Raw genomic sequence first — 27,076 nt, 5'->3', positions numbered from 1 at the left:
CGTAGCCATGGCCACTGCTTGCCCGCTGGTGTGGTTATCCAGGAGATCCCTTCCAACACACTGCCAACAGTCCCAATTTTCCCAGGACACTCCCGATTTTGGGACCCTCGTCCTAATCGGAGCTCGCCCCGATTAAAATCCCAGGATTTTGCTTTTGTCCGAGGAAAATCGGGACTGTTTTTGGCAAAAACTGCAGCGGGCTACAAAAAGATGGCCGCCGCGAGGACGGTTTCCCTGTGTGTTCAGTGGAGAGGGGGAAGAGCAGCCAATCGGCCTGCAGGCAAAAAAGTGTCCCTATAAATTTTTTTACAATGTTGGCAACTATGGGAGGGGGGTGTGTACTTTGCCTCCAATCAGCTCTTGGAGCTCTCCTCACTGAGCTCTGCAAAGTGTAACTTCAGCTCTCCACACCTTTTCTGAACTTTCAGACAACCTTTAAAATCTGTTCAGCACATCAACAGATGTAGAGGAGACAGATAAACAGGTACAACTTACGTAGGAGGATTTGATTCATCACATCGGATAGCAGCGGGTGTAAGCGGACATGTCACCACTGACATCCGCCGCTCCATAAGGCTGAATGGAGGGTCTGATCAGGTCCGCCTGAAAAACTGACAGGCGGACCTGATCGGAAAGCCCGTGTGAAAGGGGTCTTACTCTATTGCACTTAGTGTGCACTCTTCTTGTTTGTGGGTTTAAGCCCTGGTTCACACTGATTACGGGAATGAAAAAATTAATTCCCGCATGTCAGTCCCGATTCAGGGGCGATTTCAGAGACATCTGTGCGGGTTGCTGCAAAGATGTCAATGGAAATCGCACCCCGAAGTCGCCAAAAGTAGTACAGAACCTACTTTTGGAAATCGATGCCGTTGTCAGCAATTGCCGCCGATTTGGCATGCAATTTGACTTGTCAAATCGCATGGCAAATCACTTCAATGTGAACCTAGGCTTACTGTCAAAGCTTAATTGGACAAGCTGAAGTTAGAAGCGGATTAGTTACTATGCACAGCTGCACCAGATTCTGGATTGCACCAGTTTTAGTAAATCTCCCCCTATGCGTCTTGTAAGATAGTGAAGGAAGAAGCAGTGCTGGACCGGCAAGCTGTATATAGAAAGGTGACAGTACAGGTCTTGTAAGATAGTGGAGGAGAAAGCAGTGCTGGACCAGTGAGCTGTAAATACTGTAAGAGGACAATGCATGCCATATAAGATAGTGGAGGAGGAAGCAGTGCTGGACCAGTAAGCTGTATTTAAAAGGGGAGAGCATGCATCTTGTAAGATAGCGAGGAGGCGTTATATTGGTTAGTTATGTTTATTTCATCTTCTTTTTATCATAACTTTCACGTGTCAAGAAGATCCAGAAATTCCTGATGTGCTTTGGACTCTGAGTGGCCCGTCTCCCTCATACAATGTTCTAGGATGCATTCTCTATAAGATCTTGTATTTACGATGGTTAAGAAATTTTATTTCTGTAACAAATCCTTTTACCTGCTGACATTGTCTATAACGTATGTGCTCTTGTTCATGCAGAAGACGTGTATATTTTCAATAAAATAAGTTTAAAATAAAAAAAGATATAGTGAGGAGGAAGTAGTGTTGGACCAGTGAGCTGTATACAAGGGGACAGCATGTATCTTGTAAGATAGTAGAGAAGGAAGCAATGCTGGATCAGTAAGCTGTAGATAAGGTGACAGTGTGCGCCTTCTCAGATAGTAACGCAGGAAGGAGTGCTGGATCAATAAACTGTATATAAAAAAGCCAACTATGTGCCTTGCTGGAGTGGAGGAGGAAGAAGTGCTGGATCAGTTATCTGTAATACAACAGAGTACGCGTCATCAGATAATGGAGGAGGCAGCAAGATAGGTCTTACATTTAAAAAGTATGTTGGAGAAAAGGAGGAAGGTAAGTTGGAACGTAAAGGTTTCTTTAACCAAACATTATAAATTTTGCCTCACGGTTTTGGAAAGGAAGACATGTGCCTGTCCCGGGACCTGCAGGGATAGGGGACCGACATCTGGATCCAGCTCCTGCTCAGCCTCATTGATCTGTGGTAGCACAGCGGACTGATCTAGGAACGAGAGAATACACATACATAAACTCTACGTGGTATGGCATGTGGTCTTGTGAGTTGGGTTTGTGCTTTGATCTCCACCTTCCCATACAGGCGTTTTGATTTGTGACCCTTAAATATTTAATCGTCATTTCTAGAAAGCCATCATTTACATAAGCAAATCTTGACTTTTACAAAGAAAGTCTAGACTTGGCCAAACCCCTCCAACATATAAGACCCTGGTATCGCCCGTCATATTTAAGGGACCAATATTTAAAGGCGTGGTTGGTGGGAAGGGTAGCTCGGCCCTGGGGGGGATATGATTGGTGGAAAGGGTAGCCCAGCTCTGGAGGGCCAGTGATTGGTGGAAAGGGCAGGCCACACCTCTAGGGACAATGATTGGTGGACAGGGCAGCCCAGCCCGGAAGGACCAATTAGTGGGAAGGGAAGCCCAGTCGTGGAGGGTCAAAGATTAGTGGGAAGGGCAGCCCAGCCCTGGAGGGACAATAATTGGTGGGAAGGGCAGCCCTGCCCTGGAGGGACAATAATTGGTGGGAAGGACAGCCCAGTCCTGGGAGGGACAATAATTGGTGGGAAGGACAGCCCAGTCCTGGGAGGGACAATAACTGGTGGGAAGGGAAGCCCAGCCCTGGAGGGACAATAACCGGTGGGAAGGGCAGCCCAGCCCTGGAGGGACAATAATTGGTAGAAAGGCAGCCCAGCCCTGGAGGGAAAATGATTGGCAATGATGTATCCACCTCAGCCTCCAGTGAAGATTCTATGGCACAGCCGTGATTAGCCTGCAGGCAAGGCCTCCCTCGAAGAAGCCGGGGTTGAGCTGCCACCCTAAAGCACTCCTACATCTGTACCCACCCTGGAAGGTCCAAGCTGTCCAGTGAAATCCATCTGCGAGGAGTTTCTGCCTCCATCAATCGCCCATCATTGACATTCAGTGAGGATTAAGAACCGCACAGCTTTTGACCCGCTGTTGGACTTGCTGGCACCAGATTTAAGCATCTGTAGTAACCCTGCGGGAAGATAAGCCTGAACAGAAGGCCCCACTTGTTCCTAAGCGCACACTCTCCCAGAACTGTCAAAGAGGGATTTCTTGGGAGAGACCGATCTTCAACCTAGATGACGAGTTACCCCCCATCTTTGGAACCTGAGGTCCCTTGTCTATGCCTGCCACAGGAACCCCAGTTTGCTATTTTCAGGCCCAATAGAGCATACTGGGTACAAATATTACCGGCCACCTGACGCTGATCTAACTCAAGGGTCACTTCCAAGACACGGATTACCCGCTTCGCTCAGTTAGAGCGCTAAATGGAGATATATGGGAGTACCCATTATTGGAGAACATTTCTTTATGTCCCGGAACAGTTAGAGGAAGAGAGACCCAAGATCCATAGTAGGGCCATGTGGGAGAAAATGTTCATACCAGAACCCTTGCAAAGCTGTTCCCAACAAAACTAATATGTGGAGACAGAGTTTCACAGAAACCTGATTATTGCCCGGTCGTGCACGGTGTCCGAGGATTCCACCCCACCTTGGGAGCACCAGTTTTTTTGCTGGATCCCGAATATTATGTTTAAATGATTACCATTCTTATGTGTATGCCAATGTAGAACTATGGGCAAAACTTTTTTTTTTTTGTATAGAGTAATGGAGGGTCATAACCCGTCAGTTTATTTTTTGCCATCTGTGTCCCATTGGGGAGATTTCTTTTCACTTCCTGTCCCACAACCAAAACAGGGATTTCCTCTCACTTCCTGTAAATTAAGGGACTCCCTTGGGGACCTCCAGGTCACCAGTATGAGTGTCCCCATTTGAAGATTTCCCCTCTATTACTTTTACTATTTACTTTTACGTTCAATGATAATGGTAAACAGGACAAATAGAGTAGAGAGGGGTGAATCCCCCCAACTAGGGCACAAAAAGCAATAAAAACTGACAGGTGTTCTAATCCATCTCCACTATCTCTATACTTGTAAGCACTTTATCATTATGATGCCGTCATTGTGTTGGGATCTCTTTCAGGCTTTGCCACAGCCGACACGGCTGGCCTCTAAGGGGGAGGAATGTAGCCAGATTAAAATGTCGGTCGCTGTCCCGGTCGGGAGGGTAGGAGTTAATGCCTTTCCTGTTTTTTTTGGTCGTTTAGTGGGAATCGGCTGAGATTCAAATCATTAATGGGCAGGCTGAATGTACCAAATTGATTGGTTGATCAACTTCTTCTCCCACCTGCTCCCACCCCTGCGGGGAGAAGACAATGGACCAGCAGGAGGGATTCCCGTCAGCGCTGTCTGTGCTTATGGGGGAATCGTGTGAATTTCCTGCAACTTGTGGCTGCAGGAAAAATTTGCACCGTCTATGGCCTACCTAAGGAATTTTGAGTTTCAAAAGGTCCCAGGTGTGTCAATGTAATCAGATTCTTCTTACTAGCTTGCAGAGAGATGTATGGAGAGCTGGGCGAACGTACCCAGGTAGAGGATTCACCAGGGGCCTGCTGTAGGTAGTAGACATGTGAGATCTGTTTCATTACGAATTCGAAATTTGTATGTATCCGAATCACAATAGTAAAAAATTTCCATAATCTGGAATAAATTAAAACTAAAACAAATTCAAAAGGTATTAAATTTGTTTCATTTGGATGACATGATGCAAAAGTTTAGGCCTTTTGTTAAAGGTTTTAAGCATCCATAATAACATAACGACATAATGAATGATCTGAATCCATTTGCTTATATTCTAATGAGCGCAGCGTGAATATTCTAATAAGATTGTTTTTGTATTGGAACTTGAACTTTGAACTTTAGAGACTGTTTGTTTAATTTGTATGTGCGTGACCAAACAAAGTAGTTGAGAATGGGGAAATTTAACTTAACCAGTGGCGGCTAGTGCTCAAAATTTTTGGGTGGGGTGCAAACAAATTTAAAAAAATTAAACGTTAGTATGGCAGGACTGCGAATAGCCGTTTATTAGGCGATTATGTGTCATTACTGCTAGAAAAAAACTGTGCCCATCAATTTCTGCCTCACTGTGCCCATCAAATGCACATCCAAAAGAAAATAAAACCGCTTAACATAAAAGGTGCCCCCTTCAGCATCCCCCTTTACATCAGGTGTCCCAATCGGAGTCCCCTGCGCCCCCTATGTTCAGGCCGCCACTGTTAAGAACAATGAATTAATGTGTATCAATTCGGATTCATTTGTTTTATTCACATGAGACCGGCGCAGTAGTCTTAAAAGTATAACTAAAAGGCAACATGGTTTTTTTTTTCCCCCTTTAGCTTTGGATGTGGAGAGGGATTAGAACACTTCTTTTTGTATAATTCTCCTTTAACTACTTCCCGACCGCGCACATATACTGCGAAAGGGCTGCCCAGCTGCATCAAACAACGTACCTGTTCGCGCTTCCTGGTCTCGAGCGTGCGCCGCCGGCGACCCACTTCCGCTGTGATTGGACAGAGTGGGAGCTAATCAGCGGGTCCGGTGGCCACCCTCGATCGTTCGGGGGGGGAATGACACGAAGGATGAGAGAGATCTGTGAATCCTACTTCTAGTGTCAGCATCTCCCACACAGTTAGAAAGCACACATAGGGAACACAGTTAACCCTTTGATTGCCCCTGATGTTAACCCCTTCCCTGCCAGTGTCATTTATAGTGTCAGTGAATTTTTTTTTTTTTTTTTTTTTTTTTTTAGCACCGATCACTGTATTGGTGTCACCGATCCCCAAAAAGTGTCACTTGGTGTTAAATTTGTCCGCCGCAATGTCCCAGTCCTGAAAAAATAAAAAAAAAAAAAAAATCGCTGATCGTCGCTATTACTAATAAAAAAATAAAAAGTCCCTAAATCTATCCCATAATTTGTAGATGCGATAAACCAATCAATATACACCATTTTTTTTTTTTAACAAAAATATGTAGCAGAATATAAATTGACCTAAATTGATGAAGAAATTCGTTTTACATATTTTTATTGGATATGTTTTATAGCAGAAAGTAAAAAAATTGTTTTTTTTTCAAAATTGTTTATAGCGCAAAATAAAAAAAAAAAACCAACATGATTATTCATCCGATATTCTCATGTGTATGAGACTTTAAGGAATTAGGTGAGAATTATGCCTTTCAATGTTGGACTGTCCAACTAATGCAGGGATTTCCTCTCACTTCCTGTGTTGACTATGGGACAGGAAGTGAAAGTAAATCTCCCCATTGGGACAAAGATGGCAAAAATAAACCTTACAAGGGTTATAACCCTCCCTTAAGTGAGGTACACACTTAAAAAAAAAAAAAAATAAAAAAAAAAAAAAAAAAAAGGTTCGACCGATTTTTCTTGATGATTCACAGCAAATCGAAACCGATAAAAGAAAAATTCGTACAAAAATCCCTACGAATATTCTCGTACGACAAAGGCTTTTTTTGCTGTTTATTGTTCCTGATCATGCGTAGTCTTTCCGTTTTATCAGGTACGAAAACTGTACACATTAAAAAAGAAAATTGTTCGTTCTGTTCCCATACGACAAATTTTGGAGTTTGTCCCTTCGGGAAATTTCGTATTTAAATTCGGAATCAGCTGTCGAAAGTTGTGTACACACTATATGAAAATCGTACGAAAAGTCTTTGGACTAAAATGTTTGCCTGATTTTCTTATAGTGTGTACGAACCTTTACTCTATCCAAAATGAAATTAAAAAAAAAAAGGTTTTTCCTGTAGTTCTACTATACCTAAAACAAAATTTGTTATATGTAATAGTCAGTCACTTGCACAGTCTAAAGCCTCGTACACACGATCAGATTTTCCAACGTGAATTGTGTGATGACAGGCTCCTGGCAGAAAATCCGACCGTTTGTACGATCCATTGGACAATTGTTGTTGGATTTTCCGGACAAAATGTTGGATGGCAGGTTTTAAAATTTTCCGCGGACATATGTCTGTTGTCGGATTTTCCGAGCGTGTGTACACAAGTCCGTCAGACAAAAGTCGGTCTTGTAAACTAGCGCTCGTAATGGAGAATTAACATTTGTGACGCGGCAAAATTATGAAATCTCCAAATGCAGCGCACAATTCTCTTCTTCTTTAATGGGATAATAATGAAGCTGCTTTGCTGGTGATACTGATGGAGTTATTGCAAACTAAATTTCAAAGGCTTTTTTATTTTCTAGTGATATCAAGATTGTTATTATTATGCTCTTTTTTTTTTTTTTGGTGCAAGTTACCACAACACCATTATCCCGTAGTTTTTAAGAACAAAGATCCAACTATGTTGGTGTCCCTTGTCAATTTTACATTGTATTTTTATAAATATAACTGCCGACTCCCAAACTGTCATTTGAAGTAAAACACATAGCCAAGTATTATTCTACACAATTTTTTTTATTGTGGATTAAAAAAAAAAAAAAAAACAAATAAAATTAGATGTGCTATCTGCCAGTAGAACTTAACCAAAAAGTGCATTCTATGCATCCAAAATTATAGAAAATATACCAAATCAAAATTATTATCATTCAACCAAAAAATAATGTCAAAGCAATAACTCCAAGGCCAATAATAAATAACACGTTATCTCCTCCGATTCCGCAACATGTCTGGTTGACGAACGGCCATTTAGAAACGAACTGAAAAGCGAAAAACGAAAAGCGCAAACTGAAAAGCGCGAATCAACACTCAAACTTCTACTAACACGAAATTAGCAGAAGGAGCCCAAGGGGTGGCACTAAAGAGCTGAAAAACCACATAGTACATCACTACGTTCGTGTTTGTTGGCCGACAATTCCTTGGCGTGTGTATGGAAGACAAGAAGTTTGGGTCAACCCCCCTTCGGGCAAAAGTCCACGTTGTGTGTACGAGGCTTTATGCAATTAGGTTTGAAAACTCTGGGCCTAACTAGATCAATTCCGTTGTCTGAGATAAAGGAATAATTCTGAATAATATATTATATATATATATATATATATATATATATATATATATATATATATATATATATATATATATATATATATATATATATATATATAATTTTTTTTTAATATACACGAATGACTAATCTCCCAAAAGAACACGTTAAAAATTAATATAGCCAATCTTCCAAAGGAAGAAAAGAATGACATAGCTTCCGAAAATCAGAATAGATTTTGATCAATGTATAGAATATAAAGTATAAAGATTTACTTAAGGAGTGCGACCGAAACTAAATTTTTTGGTCGTGCACATCTCTAGTAGGTAGACACGACAGGTGCCCTTTAAAAAAAATATATCATATCAGACTCTCTGCTAAACCACATTTGGCTGGCCCCATCTGCTCACATATGCACGGCTAGCTTTACATGTTGATCATTGTTTGTGCAATGTGTAGAAGCGCTGACACGGCAGAGCTTGTGGTAAATGACCCCCATCTCCACAGTACGAGTGGCAGAACTAATCCCCCACTTGCACGAGCATTATGCCCCCGCCAGGATGCCGTCTGCAGAGCACGGAGCTCCGTGTCAGAAGGGAGCAGCCCGCAGGCTAATGTACCTTCTCATTACACGAGTCTACGTTCTCTCCCTCCGTTCTGGCTTCGCTTAGTAGCTTCAGTGGAGAAACACTTAATAACATATTGTGACTGTTCCGTACATTAAGGGAACAAATACAAAGACGCTGCATCCCTGCAAGGCTTCCGAATATCAGAAAACACCGCTATGCTGGTGGGAGAGCGGAGACTACTGAGATCAAAACAATGGAGGTTATAGCCGAGTGTTATGGAGATTTTAACAAGTTATTTCCAGTCTGTTGAAGCCGTTCAGCGTATTAAATTCCTGGAATGGAGCAAGAGAGAGTTTGTGTGTCAGCATAGGGAGGTGCTCTTTATGGTAAGAGTGATTAAAATGAAACTAAACTCCAGGTAAAAAAAAAATCTATTTAAAGAATTTATTCTTAAGAAAAAGTCCCTTCTATTGCTCTCTGCCAACTACAAATCTCAAAATTCCTTTTTCTTTTTTGCTGTGATCTGACTTCCTGTTAGAGGGTGGCTAGGTTTGTTCTCCACGGTCCCACTGTATGTAAGAACGTAGCCAACCTGCCTTTGTCCCAAACGTATGTAGGAATGTAGCCACCCTGCCTTCATCCCACTGTATGTAGAAACTTAGCCACCCTGCCTTCGTTCCACTGTATGTAGGAACCCAGCCAACCTGTCTTAGTCCCAACGTATGTAGGAACCTAGCCAGCCAACCTGCCTTTGTCCCACTGTATGTAGGAACCCAGCCAACCTGTCTTAGTCCCAACTTATGTAGGAACCTAGCCAGCCAACCTGCCTTTGTCCCACTGTATGTAGGAATGTAGCCACCCTCTCTTGCTCGCTCTCAAGATGAACTATGGACGATGGGATGTGTGGTGTACATAGGGCAGTGTACATGACCACAGCTAACGTACAATACTCCTTCCAAACAAATGGAAGTGAGGGAGAGAAAAATAAAAATAAAAACACACAGGTTTGGGAGCTGATGTGAAGTTGCAAGGAGGCAGAAAACACAGAAAAATGATTTAATGAAATGGCGGGTAGTTTATCTTGATGCATTCTATGCAATAAGATAAAAAGCCTTCTGTATGCAGCAGACCCCCCTCATCCCCCTTAACACTTACCTGAGGTCCCTCTCTGTTCAGCGATGTCCACAAGTGCCTCAGCCATCCGAGATTCTCCCCCCTGATTGGCTGAGACACAGCAGCGGCACCATTGGCTGCTGCTGTCAAAGACCGCTAGCCAATCAGGAGAGAGAGTGGTCGGGGCTCCATGTCTGAATGGACACAGGGAGCTGCAGTTTGGTTTGGGTGCCCCCATAGCAAGCCGTTTGCTGTGGGGGCACGCAACAGGATGGAGGGGCCAGGAGCACAGAAGAGGGACCCGAGAAGAGGAGGATCAGAGCTGCCCCGGTGCAAATCCACTGCTACAGAGCAGGTAAGTATAACATGTTTTTTTTTTTTTTTTTCCTATAAAATTAATAAACACAAGCCTTTACATTCACTTTAAGACTTGCAATCGTGGTTACATCGTGGCTCTCTCGTTCTGGGAGGGCGTCCATCTAGAACAACGCCTCCCGCGCCCCCTGTGGTGCACATCTGGCACGCACTGTGAACAATTTCAGTAAAGGGTCAATCACAGCGGCCCTTTACCATATGATCAGCCGTGTCCAATCACAGCTGATCACATGTAAACAAACTTTCTGGTTTCCTCACGTTCTGTCACAGTGTGAGGAGAGGAGAGCCAGTAACCGCCAAGTGTGACAGGTGACATTTACACTATTAATCGGGGCACTGACCATCAGTGTCCTGATTATTAGTGCAGCCCCATCAGTGCCCCCTCATCAGCACCCATCAGTGAAGGAGAAAAATACAAATAAAATAAACTGAAACTTTTCAAAAAGGTTTTGCTTTTTTTAACCCAGTGGTGATTAACCACTTAAGGACCACCCCGCGTACTTTATATATATATATATATATATATATATATATATATATATATATATATATATATATATATATATATATATATATATATATATATATATGGCACCTACTTTTATGTAAGTGACCTTTTTGTTAGCTTACAATTTCAGGGGTAAATTTAGTCAGGCTTGTACCATATAGCAGGCCTGTTTGTTTATTTGGGATCTGAGTGACAGGTAGTTTGTATGCGAGTTCTGGCCAATCATTAATTTGTTTGGCAGGAGGCGGGACTCGCATATAAAAGCCGGGTCACATGGTGAGTCAGGAGTTGGAGTTTGGAGAGAAGCCCAGCCTGGTTCCCGGAGAGGAGAGGTTCCCCCTCCGGGGAGCCAACAGAGCCCCCCTTGTGAGGAGGGTGGGGAACCGGCAACCGTAGAGGAGTAGAGGTCACCGTACAGCATGTAGTCGCTGGTGTCGTTGGCTGCCCCTGCGGGGAAGGGAGCGTGCCAGAAAGGAGGAAAGGGATGAAAGAATCATTGCAGAAGAAGTAGCAACTAAGCGGAAGGAAACTGGGCGATCGATCGTTTATGAGTGGCACATGGACTATTGATCACGTGAGTGAAAGCCCAAAGGGAAGGGTACTACCAGAGGCTGAGGGATGTTGGTACGCAAGTGAGTGAGACAGGTGGTGATGGCCTGTGACTTTGGGTTCAACAATGCCCCGGGATTCCAATCCAATCATTTTCTTTAGCTCAACTTGGAAGTACCATGCAGATGGGAAGTAGTGGTAAAGAGGTGGCGGTAAAGCTACTAGTACACATATAGAGATACAGACTGTTCTTGAAAAGTTCTGCAGATGAAGAAGTTATTCAGAGTGACTCTTTATCAATTATTCTCTATCAAATCTACTTTCATCTTCCCTGATAAAGAAATCACAAAGAATCATTGCAGATAATAGGAAATCACTCTAAGTCTTTGCATGAGAGGCAAAGAAAAGATTACAAAGCAACAAAAGAGCATCTAAAAAAAAATCCTTCTCCTATCCCAGTTCATGTTACTTAAATAAAAGCAAGAGAAAAATGCAAGATGGACGGTTTCTGATTGTATGGGCTGCGATGGGTCAGGTGGTAAACGTGAATTACGGATATAATAATCAGCAGCTCCTTTGAGGGTAAGCGAGATATCTATCTATCTAGTCGATAAATCTATCCCATAGATTGTAGACACTTTAAATGTTGCGCAAACCAATCAATATACACTTTTTTTTTACCAAAAATATGTAGCAGAATACATATTGGCCTAAATTGATGAAGAAATTTGATTTTTTACATTTTTTTTTTTCTATTGGATGTGTTTTATAATAGAAAGTAAAAAATATTGTGCTGAAAGCTGAAAATTGGCCTGGGCAGGAAGGGGGTGAAAGGGCCCGGGATTGAAGTGGTTAAATATTTTCTTAATTTGCCACAAACAATATAAATCCCGGTGGGTTATCCTCTGCAAGCATGCCCGCTGGTATGCATTGGGTGAGAGAAACGTAATGTATTGTTAAAATATTTCACAATGTATTTTTCAAACATTTCATTCACGCGTTGCGACATGGTGTAGTGCGCTGCAGTCTGCTGCACAACAATGTACCTTGCACACTGAAACATTAGGACACACTGCAATTTGCCCGATCTAAGTTCTGGGACTGTGTTACACAATGTTGCCCAACTCAACTCATGTGAGTGAACCCTAAATGAGGACAAAGTAGAATTAAGAATGGCAGGGGAACCAGGAAATCAACACTTCCAGAAAAGTTCATTTCCCAGCGGCGGTCAGGGGGCGAGAACTCATGATGGAAGCGGTGCCAGGACCAGGAAAAGTGAGGTTTTATAGGCAACAAAGCTTTTAAAGATTACTTTTTTGCAACAGGGTCCCATTAAGAATGGCCAGCTTGGAAAGATCCAATAAAGCGCATTTAAAAATGGATTAGACGCCTTTCTTGCCGGTAATGGAATTTGCATCTAAAACTAATAGGACTGATCAGCTTAGCAATTGATTCACAGAACAAATTTGGCAGCCATTGACGAAGTCAAGGGTTACCACCCACCCCTCCCCCCCTCCATTATGGAAACTGTCAAAGTAGTGTTTCACAATGCCTTCTTCTAGATCAACATTTTTAAAGAGTAATAGAATGGGCATAAAAAAGACACTTGAAAAATATACTGTTGCGGTCATCATCACAATTCAAACATCTTTTCATTTTAATTAAGACTCCAAAATTCAGCACCCCGGCACTAAAACAAATTAAAGACAAAAATATGATTTATTGGTGCAAAAGAATAAAGCTAAATGGGAAAAAGTCCCCCGAGCGGGGTTTTTAGGCAGCTAGCTATAGATATGAGCAAGGCATTAAGTAAAATATTAAAATTCTTTATTGAAGGGTAATGAATAAATGTAACAACATATAAATATAAATTGGGAGCTCAAGTGGGAAAATACCCATACCAAATACATATAATAGCAAACATAGGTTATACACAGCATGTGATAAGGCTATTGCATAACAATCCTTCTGAAACTGCAATAGCCTTATCACATGCTGTGTATAACCTATGTTTGCTATTATATGTATTTGGTATGGGTATTTTCCCACTTGAGCTCCCAATTTATATTTATATGTTGTTACATTTATTCATTACCCTTCAATAAAGAATTTTAATATTTTACTTAATGCCTTGCTCATATCTATAGCTAGCTGCCTAAAAACCCCGCTCGGGGGACTTTTTCCCATTTTTCTTGTCCATATTGGGGTGAGCAGCATTGATATCTCTCCTTAATGTGTCTTCCCTCTTTGCTAAAAGAATAAAGCTAAACATTTGACATATAGTTAAATGACTGCCTGCTTGGTATAATATATATAGCAGTCCCCAAGGGGGCCGGGATAGAGATAGTATAGATTAATAAAAAAAAAAAATATATATATATATATATATATATATATACACACATACATATACACACACATACATATACACACACACACACTATCTCACAAAAGTGAGTACACCCCTCACATTTTTGTAAATATTTTATTCCATCTTTTCATGTGACAAACTGAAGAAATGACACTTTGCTACAAATGTAAAAGTAGTGAGTGTACAGCTTATATAACAGTGTAAATTTGCTGTCCCCTCAAAATAACTCAACACACAGCCATTAATGTCTAAACCGCTGGCAACAAAAAGGAGTACACCCCTAAGTGAAAATGTCCAAATTGGGCACAAAGTCAATATTTTGTGTGGCCACCGTTATTTTCCAGCACTGCCTTAACCGTCTTGGGCATGGAGTTCACCAGAGCTTCACAGGTTGCCACCGGAGTCCTTCCACTCCTCCATGATGACATCACGGAGCTGGTGGATGTTAGAGACCTTGCGCTCCTCCACTTTCTGTTTGAGGATGCCCCACATATGCTCAATAGGGTTTAGGTCTGGAGACATGCTTGGCCAGTCCATCACCTTTACCCTAAGCTTATGAAGGCAGTGGTCGTCTCGGAGGGGTGTTTGGGGTTGTTATGTTGGAATACTGCCCTGTGGCCCAGTCCCCGAAGGGAGGGGATCATGCTCTGTTTCAGTATGTCACAGTATATGTTTGCCATTCATGGTTCCCTCAATGATCTGTAGCTCCCCAGTGCCGGCAGCACTCATGCAGCCCCAGACCATGACACTCCCACCACCATGCTTGACTGTAGGCAAGACACACTTGTCTTTGTACTCCTCACCTGGTTGCCTCCACACACGCTTGACACCATCTGAACCAAATAAGTTTATCTTGGTCTCATCAGACCACAGAACATGGTTCCAGTAAACCATGTCCTCAGTCTACTTGTCTTCAGCAAACTGTTTGCGGGCTTTCTTGGGCATCATCTTTAGAAGAGGCTTCCTTCTGGGATGACGGCCATGCAGACCAATTTGATGCAGCGTATGGTCTGAGCACTGACAGACTGACCCCCCACCCCTTCAACCTCTGCAGCAATGCTGGCAGCACTCATACGTCTAATTCCCAAAGACAACCTCTGGATATGACGCTGAGGATGTGCACTCAACCATGGCGAGGCCTGTTCTGAGTGGAACCTGTCCTGTTAAACTGATATATGGTCTTGGCCACCGTGCTACTGCAGCTCAGTTTCAGGGTCTTGGCAATCTTCTTATAGTCTAGGCCATCTTTATGTAGAGCCCCAATTCTTTTTTTCAGATCCTCAGAGAGTTCTGTACTTTTGTGGGATAATTTTTTATAATTATATATATATATATATATATATATATATATATATATATATATATATATATATATATATATATATACACACATACACACACACATACACACACACACACACATACACACACACACTCTCTCAATATCACGGCCCCCTTGGGGACTGCTTGGATTTACCTGCTCATCTGCATTGCCATGGCACTGTAAAGGATTCCTCCAAATAGGCAAGTCAAGATAGTTGGTAAACATATACATATGTACAATAGGGCACTACTTGGACATAACCTGAAAGGATAAGCAAAGGTTAAGCATCAATTCTGACATTATTTCTAGAGAGGAACCCAGGCCGGCCTGTTCAACCTTTTATCCTAATGAGAGATGACGCTAAACAAGGCTGGCATGAGGGCCCCTTTAAGCAGAAATGACAGAATGTCCCAGTTGCAGTCTGAGTTTAGTACCAGAGTGGTAGTATATCTTATGATGACTGTAGCTAAAGATACCTATGTACAGTGTTTGAATAGAAATGCAGTAAAGCGCTCCAAAATGGTAAAGCTGTCTGTACACAGTGTCCCAGTAAAACAACCAAGGAAAGACTTGCAAAGGTGGGCAATTGCCCTCTCACCAACGACCAGGCCAATTCAAAGCCTTGCAGATAACGACCCCTGGATACATGTCCTGGCTGCGGACTCACTTGTGATGATCCCCCGATTGGGAAACACAGAGCGTGGGTTACTGTGCGTCAAGTTGATGCTGGTCAGATGTCAGATGAGTAGTAGGCAACGCTGGACCCCTTCTCGGTCGTGCAGGAATGATGTACATCGCTGTGGTAGGTTGCGACCTTGCACGGAGAGCTCCATCACACACGAGGCCCGGGAAGAAGAGACCCTGGGGCAGGTCTCTTTTATAGCTCTTCCCAGCAGTCTCCCCGATTGTAGCAAAGATCCCTGGGATATGTAGTCCGAGCGTAAAGTCAAGGGAACAGCCATGTGGTGGAACTAATCCCCTTGGTTGGGCTCACAAATATGTTAGTTTAATAACACTGGGCACTAGAGGGATAATATGATATACAGATAGGGCAGGGAATAGCGGTTTGTTGCAATCGATGGTGTATGTATATATATATATATATATACACACACACATATATATATATATATATATATATATATATATATATATATATATATATATATATATATATATATATATATACATATATATACATACATATACATACACACATATATACACATACATACACACATATATTTTTAGATGGATATATTTTTAGGTAGATATCAAATTGAGGACTGTTAACAATATAGCCATTTTACACTTTGGTCAACGCGTTTCCCATGTTTTCAATCTTCAGGATCATTGTAAAATAGTCAATATACGGTATTTATTGTCATCGTTGCTGCGATTATGAATATGTCCATTATTGTTACTTTAGACCATTCTTTACAGAACATGATCACACTGATGATGACGACAATACCATATATTTTACCACAGTCCTGAAAAAGCATGAAAACATGTGAAACGCGTTGACCAAGTATAAACTTGCTAAATTGTTAACAGTATTTTGAAGTTTATATATGAATAAGCTGCAATATACATGGTATATATAAAGCAGTCTTAAAGTGATACTAAAGTATTATTTATTTTGTTTAAAAATAACAAACATGTTATACTTACCTGTTCTGTGCAGTGGGTTTGCACAGAGCAGCCCAGATCCTCCTCTTCTTGGGTCCATCGCCGGTGCTCCTGGCCCCTTCCACCTGCTAAGTGCCCCCACAGCAAGCAGCTTGCTATGGGGGCACCCGAGCCGAGCCACTGCTCTGTGCGTCCATTCAGACATAGAGCTTTGGCCCATTGACGGATTGAAAGCAGCAGGAGCCAATGGTGCCTGCTGCTGTGTTTAAGCTAATCAGGAGGGAGAGTACCGGAATTTGTGGCTCTCGTGCACATCGCTGGATCGAGATGGGGCTCAGGTAGGTATTAGGGGGACTGCTGCACACAGAAAGATTTTCATCTTAATGCATAGAATGGATGATAAAAAAACCTTCTGCCTTTTAAACCAATGTAAAATAATGCTTTTGGATGGCAAAAATATGAATGCAATCTACTCACTGGGGGGAGAACCTCTGGGGGAATCTATGATGGAAAAGGACCTGGGGGTCCTAGTAGAGGACAGGCTCAGCAATGGCATGTAATGCCAAGCTGCTGCAAGCAAAGCAAACAGAATATTGGCATGCACGAAAAAGGGGATTAACTCCAGAGATAAAATGAGAATTCTCCCTCTCTACAAGACTCTGGTCCAGCCGCACCTGGAGTATGCTGTCCAGTTCTGGGCACCAGTCCTCAGGAAGGATGTGCTGGAACTGAAGAGAGTCCAGAGGAGGGCAAAAAAAAAATGAATAAAGGGTCTGGAGGACATTAGTTATGAGGAAAGGTTGCGAGCACTGAACTTATTCTCTCTGGAGAAGAGACGCTTGAGAGGGGATATGATTTCAATGTACAAATACAGTACTGGTGACCCCACAATAGGGATAAAACTTTTTTGCGTAAGGGAATTTACTAGGACACGTGGCCATTCACTAAAGTTAGAAGAAAAGCAGTTTAACCTTAAACTACGTAGAGGGTCCTTTACTGTAAGAGTGGTTAGGATGTGGAATTCCCTTCCACAGGCGGTGGTTTCAGCAGAGAGCATCGATAAATTCAAAAAACTGTAAGATAAGCACCTGAATGACCACAACATACAGGGATATACAATGTAATACTGACAATTAAATCACACACGTAGGTTGGACTTGATGGACTTGTGTCTTTTTTCAACCTCGCCTAATATGTACTATGTAACTATGAACCACTTTAACTTCATAGAATATCCCACGTTTTGCTATATTCTTTGGTACTAACCATATTTTTGGCTTGTTTTAGTTATTATAGATCGGGGTGTTCTATTTTAAATGTCCTAATATAAAAAGATGTTTTTACGTTAAAGGCCAAGTTCAACTTTTTCACAAAAAAATTTAAAAAAAAAAAAGGCAAGTCAACTCCAAATATCCTGACCATTTCTCTCAACCCAGCTGCACATAGAGGCCATAATGCCCCTTCTTCCGGTAAGGGGGCCCCACCTCTGGGTCACCTGCTTGAATCCCTTCCCACCCACCTCAATGTCCCAAAAGGTTCTGAATGCCCAGGGCACAGGAAGGGGCTGTCATCACGTAATGACTGATTGACTCTCATGGTGGTCACATGATTGGGAGCCAATCTTGCTGGCTAACGATTGTTAGTAGGGACCAAGAGATGTCTTTGACAGCTTGGCCTCCGTGCTGGGGGCGTTCCCTCACGACAGAAACATTGGCTGCCCAGTGATGGATATACGCTGTGTGTGGGTGTTAAAGCCTACCCTTTTGCCGCCCGCATGGGTTATGGGGGCTGCCACAGGTTAAAGCAGTAACATCCAAGGGCCCATTCACACGGGGCGCTGACATGCGTCTCCCATGCAGGGCCTTTTTTTACCGGCAGCTGTGCATCCCCCTGCTGGGTCCTGCATAGGGGGCCCTGCACAGAAGACATGTATGCGCCATGTGTGAATGGGGCCTAAAAAGTGGAAAAGGAAAAAAAAAAAAGTCATCTGGGAAGCTGAAAGGATGATTATACTTCCCAGATGACTTCTGCTGCTAAATGTGGTGGCGCCACTGTGAATGAGGCCTTGGGAGCCACAAATAATTTGCATACAGTAGAAGCCCTTCAAGATATCTTAAATACCAAACATTGAGGACAGAGGACGACTCTTCCGGGATCGGCGGCGCGGCACAGACTCCATGCTGGGGGTGGCTTGGATGGGACCCCCATCTGAGATCAACATCGTTGTTTTTGCCATCACGGCTTCTTTGATCTGCAAATAAATGTAGATTATAAGGAGCAAATAATACAAAGGGAATGATGGATACATTTGTAATATGTATGATCATCTTTTCTTTATATAGCACATCCGCATTTTTGTAATAATTTAAACAAGCCAAAAAGGGATACTACTGTCTATAGTAGGAAACAAAAAAAAAAAAAAATCAAGTATTTACACTGCGCTATTTACCATTAACACTTTCATGACGGACGGTAAAACAAAACATCTAAAACCAGATTTGCTATTTTGTCCAGTGTTAGTAAGATTATACATATCACAGCTACTTCTTGTATCCAGGTAAATTATACCGTGTCTTTTTTCCCCAGGACATTTCATGATAAATGGTAATGGATAACATGATTTTTTTTTTTTTTTTTTAAATTCAAAAATAAAAACGGTCCCAGATTAGAAAAACAAATTAAATTATATTTTATATCTATCCATCTCTAGCACAGCCCCCTTGAGGACTGCTGAGAATTACATGCTCATCTGCATGGCCATGACCGAGTGAACCCTCCAACCCAACTGACACTCATGTTAATACTATAGAGCAAGAATCAAGCAACTCAGTATAAAAAGGTTCTAAGATGTTTTACTTGAACCAAATTGAAAAAGTTATTTCACAAAGAGGAGGAGTAAATCCGCTGAGCCACGAAAACAGCGTCAACTCAGAAAACAGACTCCTCCCAAAAGACAAAACAATGTTTAAACAATGAATAATGCCATATACACAAGGATGCACTATATTCAAAACCGAAGTCACCTCCTAGTGGATGTTCCAGTTAAACTACACAAGTGGCCACTGTAATCTAGACAGTCTATTCTACTTTAATGGAAAAGCTAATCTCCTGCTGATGTTATATATATATATATATACATACATACATACATACATACACAACTTCTCTGATTATGGGTGATGTGTGGTCTTCTGGGAGAGAGCATCAGTATCTCCATTTCCTACTCCTGGCCGATATGTCAAGCTGAATTGGAACTCAGATAAAGCTGCTAGCCACCAATGCCCAGTGGCATCCAGCTTGGCAGAGGATAGCAAATAGGTCAGGGGATTGTTATGCGTTTTCACCACAAAGGTGGCTCCATACAAGTAGTCTCAATGTTTGTCCACTACAGCCCACTTGAGGGTCAGGAATTCCAACTTGTGCATGCAGAGCTTCCCTTCTGATTTTTAAAACAAACTCTCCCCCAATACCATCTCTTCTGGCATCCACATGTAATTCGTAAGGCTTTGAGGGGTCAGTGTAGGCCAGCACTGGAGCTTCGACCAAACTCCCTTTCAGTTTCTCGAAGGACCTCTCACACTTCACGGTCCACTGGTCCTTCTGCCTCCTCCTTTTGGGGTGTTTTGTGTCTCTCCATCGGTTTGCTTCTGTAACATCTCGTTCAAGGGCCAAGCAATCTGAGAGAAGTTCTTCACAAACCGTCTGTAGTAAGAACAGAAACCCAAAAACGATCTCAACTCGGTGACGGTAGTAGGCCGAGGCCAAGAAATGACCGCCTCCAGTTTTTGTGGGTCAGTAGCTATCCCTTCTGCAGATACCACATGCCCCAAATAGGTGACAGAGGTCTGGTAGAATTGGTACTTCTCCAAGGACAACTTCAACCCCTCTTCGCTGGAAAACCTTCTCCAAATCGGGCCTCATGCTCTTCCAAAGTTTGACCAAACACAATGAGGTAAACCAGAACTTCTATCAGGTTCATATCACCCACTGTATTCTCCATCAGTTGCTGGAAATTGCGGGGGCCCCAGTCAGTCCCTGAGGCAGTCTTCTCCCGGTCTTCTGGGTACATAGGGATTTGGTAGTACCCACTCAAGTTCATCACGCTGAGCCATTTTGTCCCAGATAAGCACTGCAAGGCTTCTTCTATGCGAGGGGTGGTGTATTGATCGGGGATAGTTCTTTGATTCAAGCTTCGATAATCGATGCACATTCGTAGAGACCCATTCTTTCTCACTATCACAATCGGGGAAGCATAAGGGATTTGAGATTCTTTAATCACTCCTGACCTTTTTAGTTCAGCTAGTTGTTCCTGAAGGTCTTCCAAATCACATAAGGGGGACCAGTCTTGCACTGTCTCGAAATAGCTTATCCTCAGTCAAGCGGATGCGATGTTGAGCACTCATCGCAGCCCACATCAAAATCATTTTTTGAGAATATCTTCTCCCACCGATCTGAGCTTTGATCCTTCATTCCCAAACAGGGGGGAAGGCTTGGGCAGGGAGTAATGGTGTTTCTTCCATCTCCCATTTAGCCTGTCTCATTCTTCTCTACCGGGGTAGCAGCACTCACTTTCCCGATCACCATTCAAGGCTTTCGGGTGACTAGTGAAGTTCTGCACACTAAAAACAGGAACTCACCCTCCACTCCAGAACAGAGCTTGTATAATTTCTGGAACTAACTCTAGCCCAACTCCCTCCCCTGTGGGGTCAGCTTCTACCACCACATATGGACCCGGTTTGTCCCAGGACAACTTGGCAGTGGCTTTAAGACAGGCTCTCTCTCCAGGCTGCAGCACCCTTTCTTGAGTGTCCAATTGCCACAACCTCCCCACTCCTTCGTCAGGGGCCTTCTTTTCTTGAAATGCTTGCCTCAACTTAGGATAGATTTTCCCAACAGGAGCACCCTCTATGGCCAAGGGGCTGAGTAGTCTTTTCACTAAGTTGGTATTAGATCCTATCAGCAAAGAATTTCGGCCAGCTCCAGGCGGTCGAGTGCATACGACAGCTAACGTGTCGAATATCTCTGGCCTTCCAGCTAAAGCACAGTCAAAGATTCTTCCATCTTCTGGGGATTTTAATTCTAGTTTATGCTTGAGCACAGGCGGGGGTGAGGGGACTGATGACTTGTGTTCTCCCCTCTTGGTTTTCTACCAATTTCTTTTCTGGTCCTTGCAGCACAGCCTTCCCTTGGGAATCCCAACTAGCTCCCTCATTGAGGTCCCTCGAAGTTTCCCACCGATTTGGGGAAGAGGAGTTTCTGTAACGCTTTCAAAACTTCATTAAAGAAGTTGGGGGCTGACACCCATCTTGGGACACTTGGGCTCGAAAATGTCCGGTTTCTCCACATCGATAAAACCTCCTCTCTGGTCCTGAGTACTGTTGTAGTTCGCTTGCATGAGTCCCTTGCTCCTGAACTTTTGTTTGGGTCTCCATTACTTACATCAGCACATGATACATTTGAGTCTGAGCCTGTGCTACCTGCGCCATCAGTTCAGTGGGCCCTAGTACTACAATTGGTTTATGGATGTCGGGGGGGGAGGGGTTCAATCCCTTGGGTTCAGATTTGGTTTCACTGTCATTGGAAAACTATTTCTCTTTGTTTCCAATAACAGAATTCACATCTCTCGATCTTTGGCTCTTTTCTTCCAGCAGAGCCTCTAACTCTCGAACCTCTCTCATCAATTCAGGATAGATTGGTACGACCTGGGTCCTTTTTAGTAACAGCTTCAATAGGATAGGATGATTGGGACAGGCCCCATGTACACCCGATCCAGTTGTGCCTGGTCAGCGTCTTTGGGGTCAAGACCTTTAAGGATGATCTGGTGCAGCATCCGGTCTACCCGAGAGATGTATTCGGACAAACTTTCCCCTCTTTGTTAATGGGTGTGGTTGAACTTGTACATCAGATCGGTGATGGTCTCAACTCTTCCAAAAACAGCACGCAAAGCCTCAACGTAGTCCATGGCAACACAAGTCCTTTTTCCCCATCCTTAGGTTATGGATCACGTCGGCTGCTGGGCCTCAGAGGCTCTCACTAAGTCGCTGTCGTTTCACAGCCTCTGAAATGCTCCACACTTCCATAACCTGTAAAGCTTGACTCATCCAGGTTTCAAACTCGTCTTCTCCCAGCAGTGTCGGCAACTGTCCTGAGAAAACTTGAAGTCTCTGATAACTTTGATTAGCCCATTCTTCACCAGGCTATGGACCAGACGACTCATATCTGTTTAGAAAGAGGGTAGAGGGGCGCTGGCCCCTTGAGAGTCAGTCCCCATAGACATGGGACTTTTCTCACTCCCTCTTGTCTCGCTTCTGAGGGGGAATACCCTTGCCATCATTTCCTCGGTAAAGCAGATCTCTTCCTCCTGGAAGCACACTGGCACTTCTTCCTGCCATTCTATCAGTGCCCTGACTTGATCCGGAGACTTCAGTTTCCACCAGGTAAGCCCGGTGTCCTGACACTAAAGCTCTCAGGCACCTTCTGATCTCCCTCTCAGTAGGTTTTCTCCCTGAGATCTTCAGAATGGTGCTTCTGTCGATGGGAGTCCCATAACTTTGGCCACAAGAGACTGCGGCCATGGATGCAACATCCCACTCAGTTTGTGGCTCCGATCTAGGTCGACTGGGGCCTGCTGCAGAAAGCATCCCGGACGAACCTCCCAAATGTAGCATGGCCTCCTTGAGGACTGCTGAGAATTAGCTGCTCATCTGCACGACCATGACCAAGTGAACCTTCCAACCCATCGGACACTCTGGGTTCAGACATCCTGTTAATACTATAGAGCAAGAATCAAGCAACTCAGTAGTACAAGATTCTTTAATGTCATTTACGGGTCCCTTACTTTTCTGAATTGGTAAAATCGGTACCAATCACACCTGTCTCCATTCATAACTGAGCATAGTAAATTGTGTTCACTATGCTGCAGTTTATGAATGAACAGGAGCCCCTGTCTCCTGTTCATTCATCTTCAGTGCAGCTGAGAAAGGAATTGAAGAATCAGTGTCCTCAATTCCTTTCTCTGTCTAAAAGGTGAGACGTCAGGGATATTTCATCCAAGCCCCCCCCCGTCCCTTATCAGCATTGTAAATAATAATCACAAAAAAAAAAAAAAAAAAAAAAAAAAAAAAACAACCCATTGTAAATAATCATTTAGGAAAAATAATGAAAAAAAAAAATTGTCATTTAGGCTTAGGTAGTCTGTACGGGGCCCTGTAAGATCTAAGAGTAGCCCTATGCATAAGATTCACGTTTGTTTAGTTTTTACAATGTTGCTCAATCCACATAAATACAAGTTAATCCCGAATACGGTGAATCTCCGGATTGGGGAGAAGCCGCCGTCCAGCATCTCAATTGCTTTACACCGAACGCTGGAGAGGTGCTCCTTTTAAAACATTATCGGACGCAGAGGCGCTGAATTGCTTTGAAGTCTGGAATCAATTTTTCGTCTTTCAAAACACATTTAATCACTTTTCTTTTTTCACTCTTCTGTTACAGAAATCTATTTACTCCCATTAAAGCCACATTCTAAACGGATGGGAAAACCAATCAGCGTCAGCGACAAGTCGCACGATACAGGTCCAATCCTTTTATCTCAGGAACCCCGGCTTACTGACCTGTAATAGGGGATTACAACAAACACCATCACTTCTTTATCCCTTCTCCGCTCCACCAGAGCCAATGTTCACGGTTCCAGAGAGTCAATGAGGACGGGGAGTTTAAAGGGATCCTCCACCTCCGGATGACTTTTGTCTTCTACAGCAATTACTGAAACACATTTTTTTCCTCTTTCTTGCTAATTTTTGTATTCGGTTGTTCTTATATCCTCCAGTGGTGACATTTATTTCTCTGATCTTTGACTCCACCCACCATCTTTAACCCCTTGGTGACACAAAGTCCAGTGCTACTACCTCATATAGCACCAGTGGCAGCTGGTGTTTATTTTGGGGGCTGGTGGCACCCCGCACCCCCCTGGGGTATCGCAGGCAGTCGGTCACCCAGCCACGCACTTACCCCCTCTAGGTTCCGGGCAGCGCTCCTACGGGCGCCTCCTCTGCATCATGGCGGCTTCCGCCACCCGTCTCCTCCCTCCTCCTTCTAGGCGTCCAACAGGATCGCCTGTCCTTTCAGCCAATCGGGCGACGGGTCACACGACTTGCTTCCTATTGGCCGGGAGGAGGATCAGTGTGAGAATAGCGAATATTCATTCGCTATTCTCACACAAAACAGTGCTCTGTGCCCCGAGCCCACCCTGTTTTGAAGCCCATTAGAGCCTCTGGTTCTAATCACGTGCATTAAATAAAAAATAAAACCCCGCCCCCCCCCCCCCCCATTGGAATCCATGCATCCAGCGTCCTGCATGTAGATTAGGGGACCGTAATGGATGGGCCGCCACTTTTTTAGTACTCCATCAATTTAGCTCAAGGGTGCTTTATCTACAGTTGCAGATTGGAGAGTAAGAATCTATAGAGATGATCCGCACAACCGATGTCACTAAGAGCTTTCTCTTATTCAGGAAACCATAATGTACAATATGCACGTCAGTTGACATGTTTCAGCATACATGGTCTTATTCATAGTTATGATCAAGGCCATGTAGGCTGAAACGCGTCAACTGACTAAAATCTTGCTTTTATTTAAAATGTCCCATATGCAAATAGTCAGTTGATGCGTTTCAGCCTACACGACCTTATTCATAACTATGATTAAGGCCATGTAGGCTGAAACATGGCAACTGACTATATTTGCATATTGTACATCGTGGTTTCCTAAATAAAAGCACGATTTTAGAGCGACATTAGTTGTGCGGATCATCTCTATGGATTTTAACCCCCTGGTACATTTATAAACGTCCTGCTTTTCCAGAGGTTGTGCTCCAAAAATAAGCCACACATCCACTACTATTAAACCCAAAACCAAAAGTATAATATAATATATTACAGCTTACCAATCAGATGTGGTGGCTGCATTAGTTTTCTTTTCTTTGGCTTTTTCACTCTGTTTTTCACCTGGTGATTTGGCCAGTAACCCACCTCCTGTATTAGAGTGTCCCCACCCTGGATGAAGGAGCACAGGGGGCACAGCAGACAGCAGTATTGTTAGTCATGGGGGAATGTGAGATTTACTAGCAGATTTAGATAGACTAACAAAAGTAAAAAAAAAAAAAAAGTAAAATTTAAAAATTGTAAAAAGTAATAAAGAAATAAAAAAAAATTGACACCGTCCACTGCCCTACTGACACTGTCAGTATATACACACACACACACACACACACACTTGTATGTGTTTGAGCTTTGGGGTGCACAACCTAATGCAATAGGCTGCGCACACCTATGTTTGTCTCAACACTAAACAATATACTTCTGTATCCTCAGCCAAAAATAGCAAGAAAAAGCCTAAAAAGAAAACTAATGCAGCCATCACATCTAAGAATTGGTAAACTGATATACTAAAGGTTTGCTTTGGGTTTAATTGCACTTTAATGACCCCCCCACAACTTCCTGTTCCAGTGACAACTGTTTATTTGATAAATTCCCAACCATTACCACATCCCCTGTGGTAATGATCAGTAGGACAAAAAGTAGAAGGATCTATCCATCTGGGACATAGAGGGCAGTAAAAACATGACAGGAGTTCTAACCCTCACACACTTGAAAATTAAAAAAGAAAAAAGGGAAAAAGGAAAAGGGAAAAAAAAAAAAAAAAAAAAAAAAAAAAAAAAGGTTGGGGTGTGGATACATTTTAAAGTGAGCAAAAATCAAGCCACTAGCAGTCTATTTTTTTTCTGTGTTCCTTCTGTAACAGTTATATTCCCTGGTGATCCAGCCAGTAAGTCTATTTTTTTAAAGATGTTCTGCTGATGTAGCAGTTACAGGGATGAGACAAACCATTTACCACTGACAGGGGTGCTTACAATGATCAGTCTATTTATGTAAAGACTTTATCCCAAAAGAACAAAACTATTGCTCTTTTTACACGTTAGCTTGAGTTGGGCTTTTAATTATTAGTCACATCTGTCTAAATCTAATAGTCTAACAGAACCTTTCCACAGGGTGACATTGCTGCTCCATCATTATATCTCCCAACTTTTTGAGATGGAAACAAAGGCACACCTATTAGCAAAAGTATGTAGGCATAGGACACACCCCATTAAAAAGGAGAGAAAAAAAAAAAAGTTTTAATGCCACGAGTGCTTTTTTTTTTTACCAACTACTTATCCTTTATACTGGGTTTTGAAATTTACAAATGCAGCAATTTAGAAATTGGATGAAAGGTTTAGCACTGGGAAACACTTTATGAAAGAGATATATATATATATATATATATATATATATATATATATATATATATATATATATATATATATATATATATATATATATATATATATATATATATATATATATATATATATATACACACACACACACACATATACATACACACACACAACTATATGGATCAGACCAAAATGAGGGACAAATGAGGAGGAAAGAGGGACAGAGGAAGTTGAGGTCACATGCTCAGCGTCATATCCAGAGGTTGTCTTTGGGAAATAGACGTATGAGTGCTGCCAGCATTGCTGCAGAGGTTGAAGGGGTGGGGGGGGTCAGCCTGTCAGTGCTCAGACCATATGCCGCACGCTGCATCAAATTGGTCTGCATGGCTGTCATCCCAGAAGGAAGCCTCTTCT

General features: G+C 42.7%; 1 protein-coding gene across 1 annotated transcript in view; it reads right to left on the bottom strand.

Annotated features, from left to right (window-relative positions):
• The window catches only part of LOC141147164 (rac GTPase-activating protein 1-like), a 113,574-nt gene that overhangs the window by 41,462 nt on the left and 45,036 nt on the right, over nucleotides 1-27,076 (bottom strand). Inside the window, exons 7-8 of the mRNA XM_073634313.1 lie at nucleotides 18,511-18,640; nucleotides 1,956-2,068 (exon numbers count right to left, since the gene is read on the bottom strand). Of these exons, the coding sequence (XP_073490414.1) occupies nucleotides 1,956-2,068; nucleotides 18,511-18,640 (243 nt within the window). The remainder of the gene's footprint in view (nucleotides 1-1,955; nucleotides 2,069-18,510; nucleotides 18,641-27,076) is intronic.

Source organism: Aquarana catesbeiana, linkage group LG06, assembly GCF_042186555.1.
Source record: "Aquarana catesbeiana isolate 2022-GZ linkage group LG06, ASM4218655v1, whole genome shotgun sequence".
In the NCBI taxonomy this organism is placed as follows: domain Eukaryota; kingdom Metazoa; phylum Chordata; class Amphibia; order Anura; family Ranidae; genus Aquarana; species Aquarana catesbeiana.
Note: the sequence above shows the minus strand (reverse complement) of the source record. Positions and strands in the feature narration are given on the sequence as shown.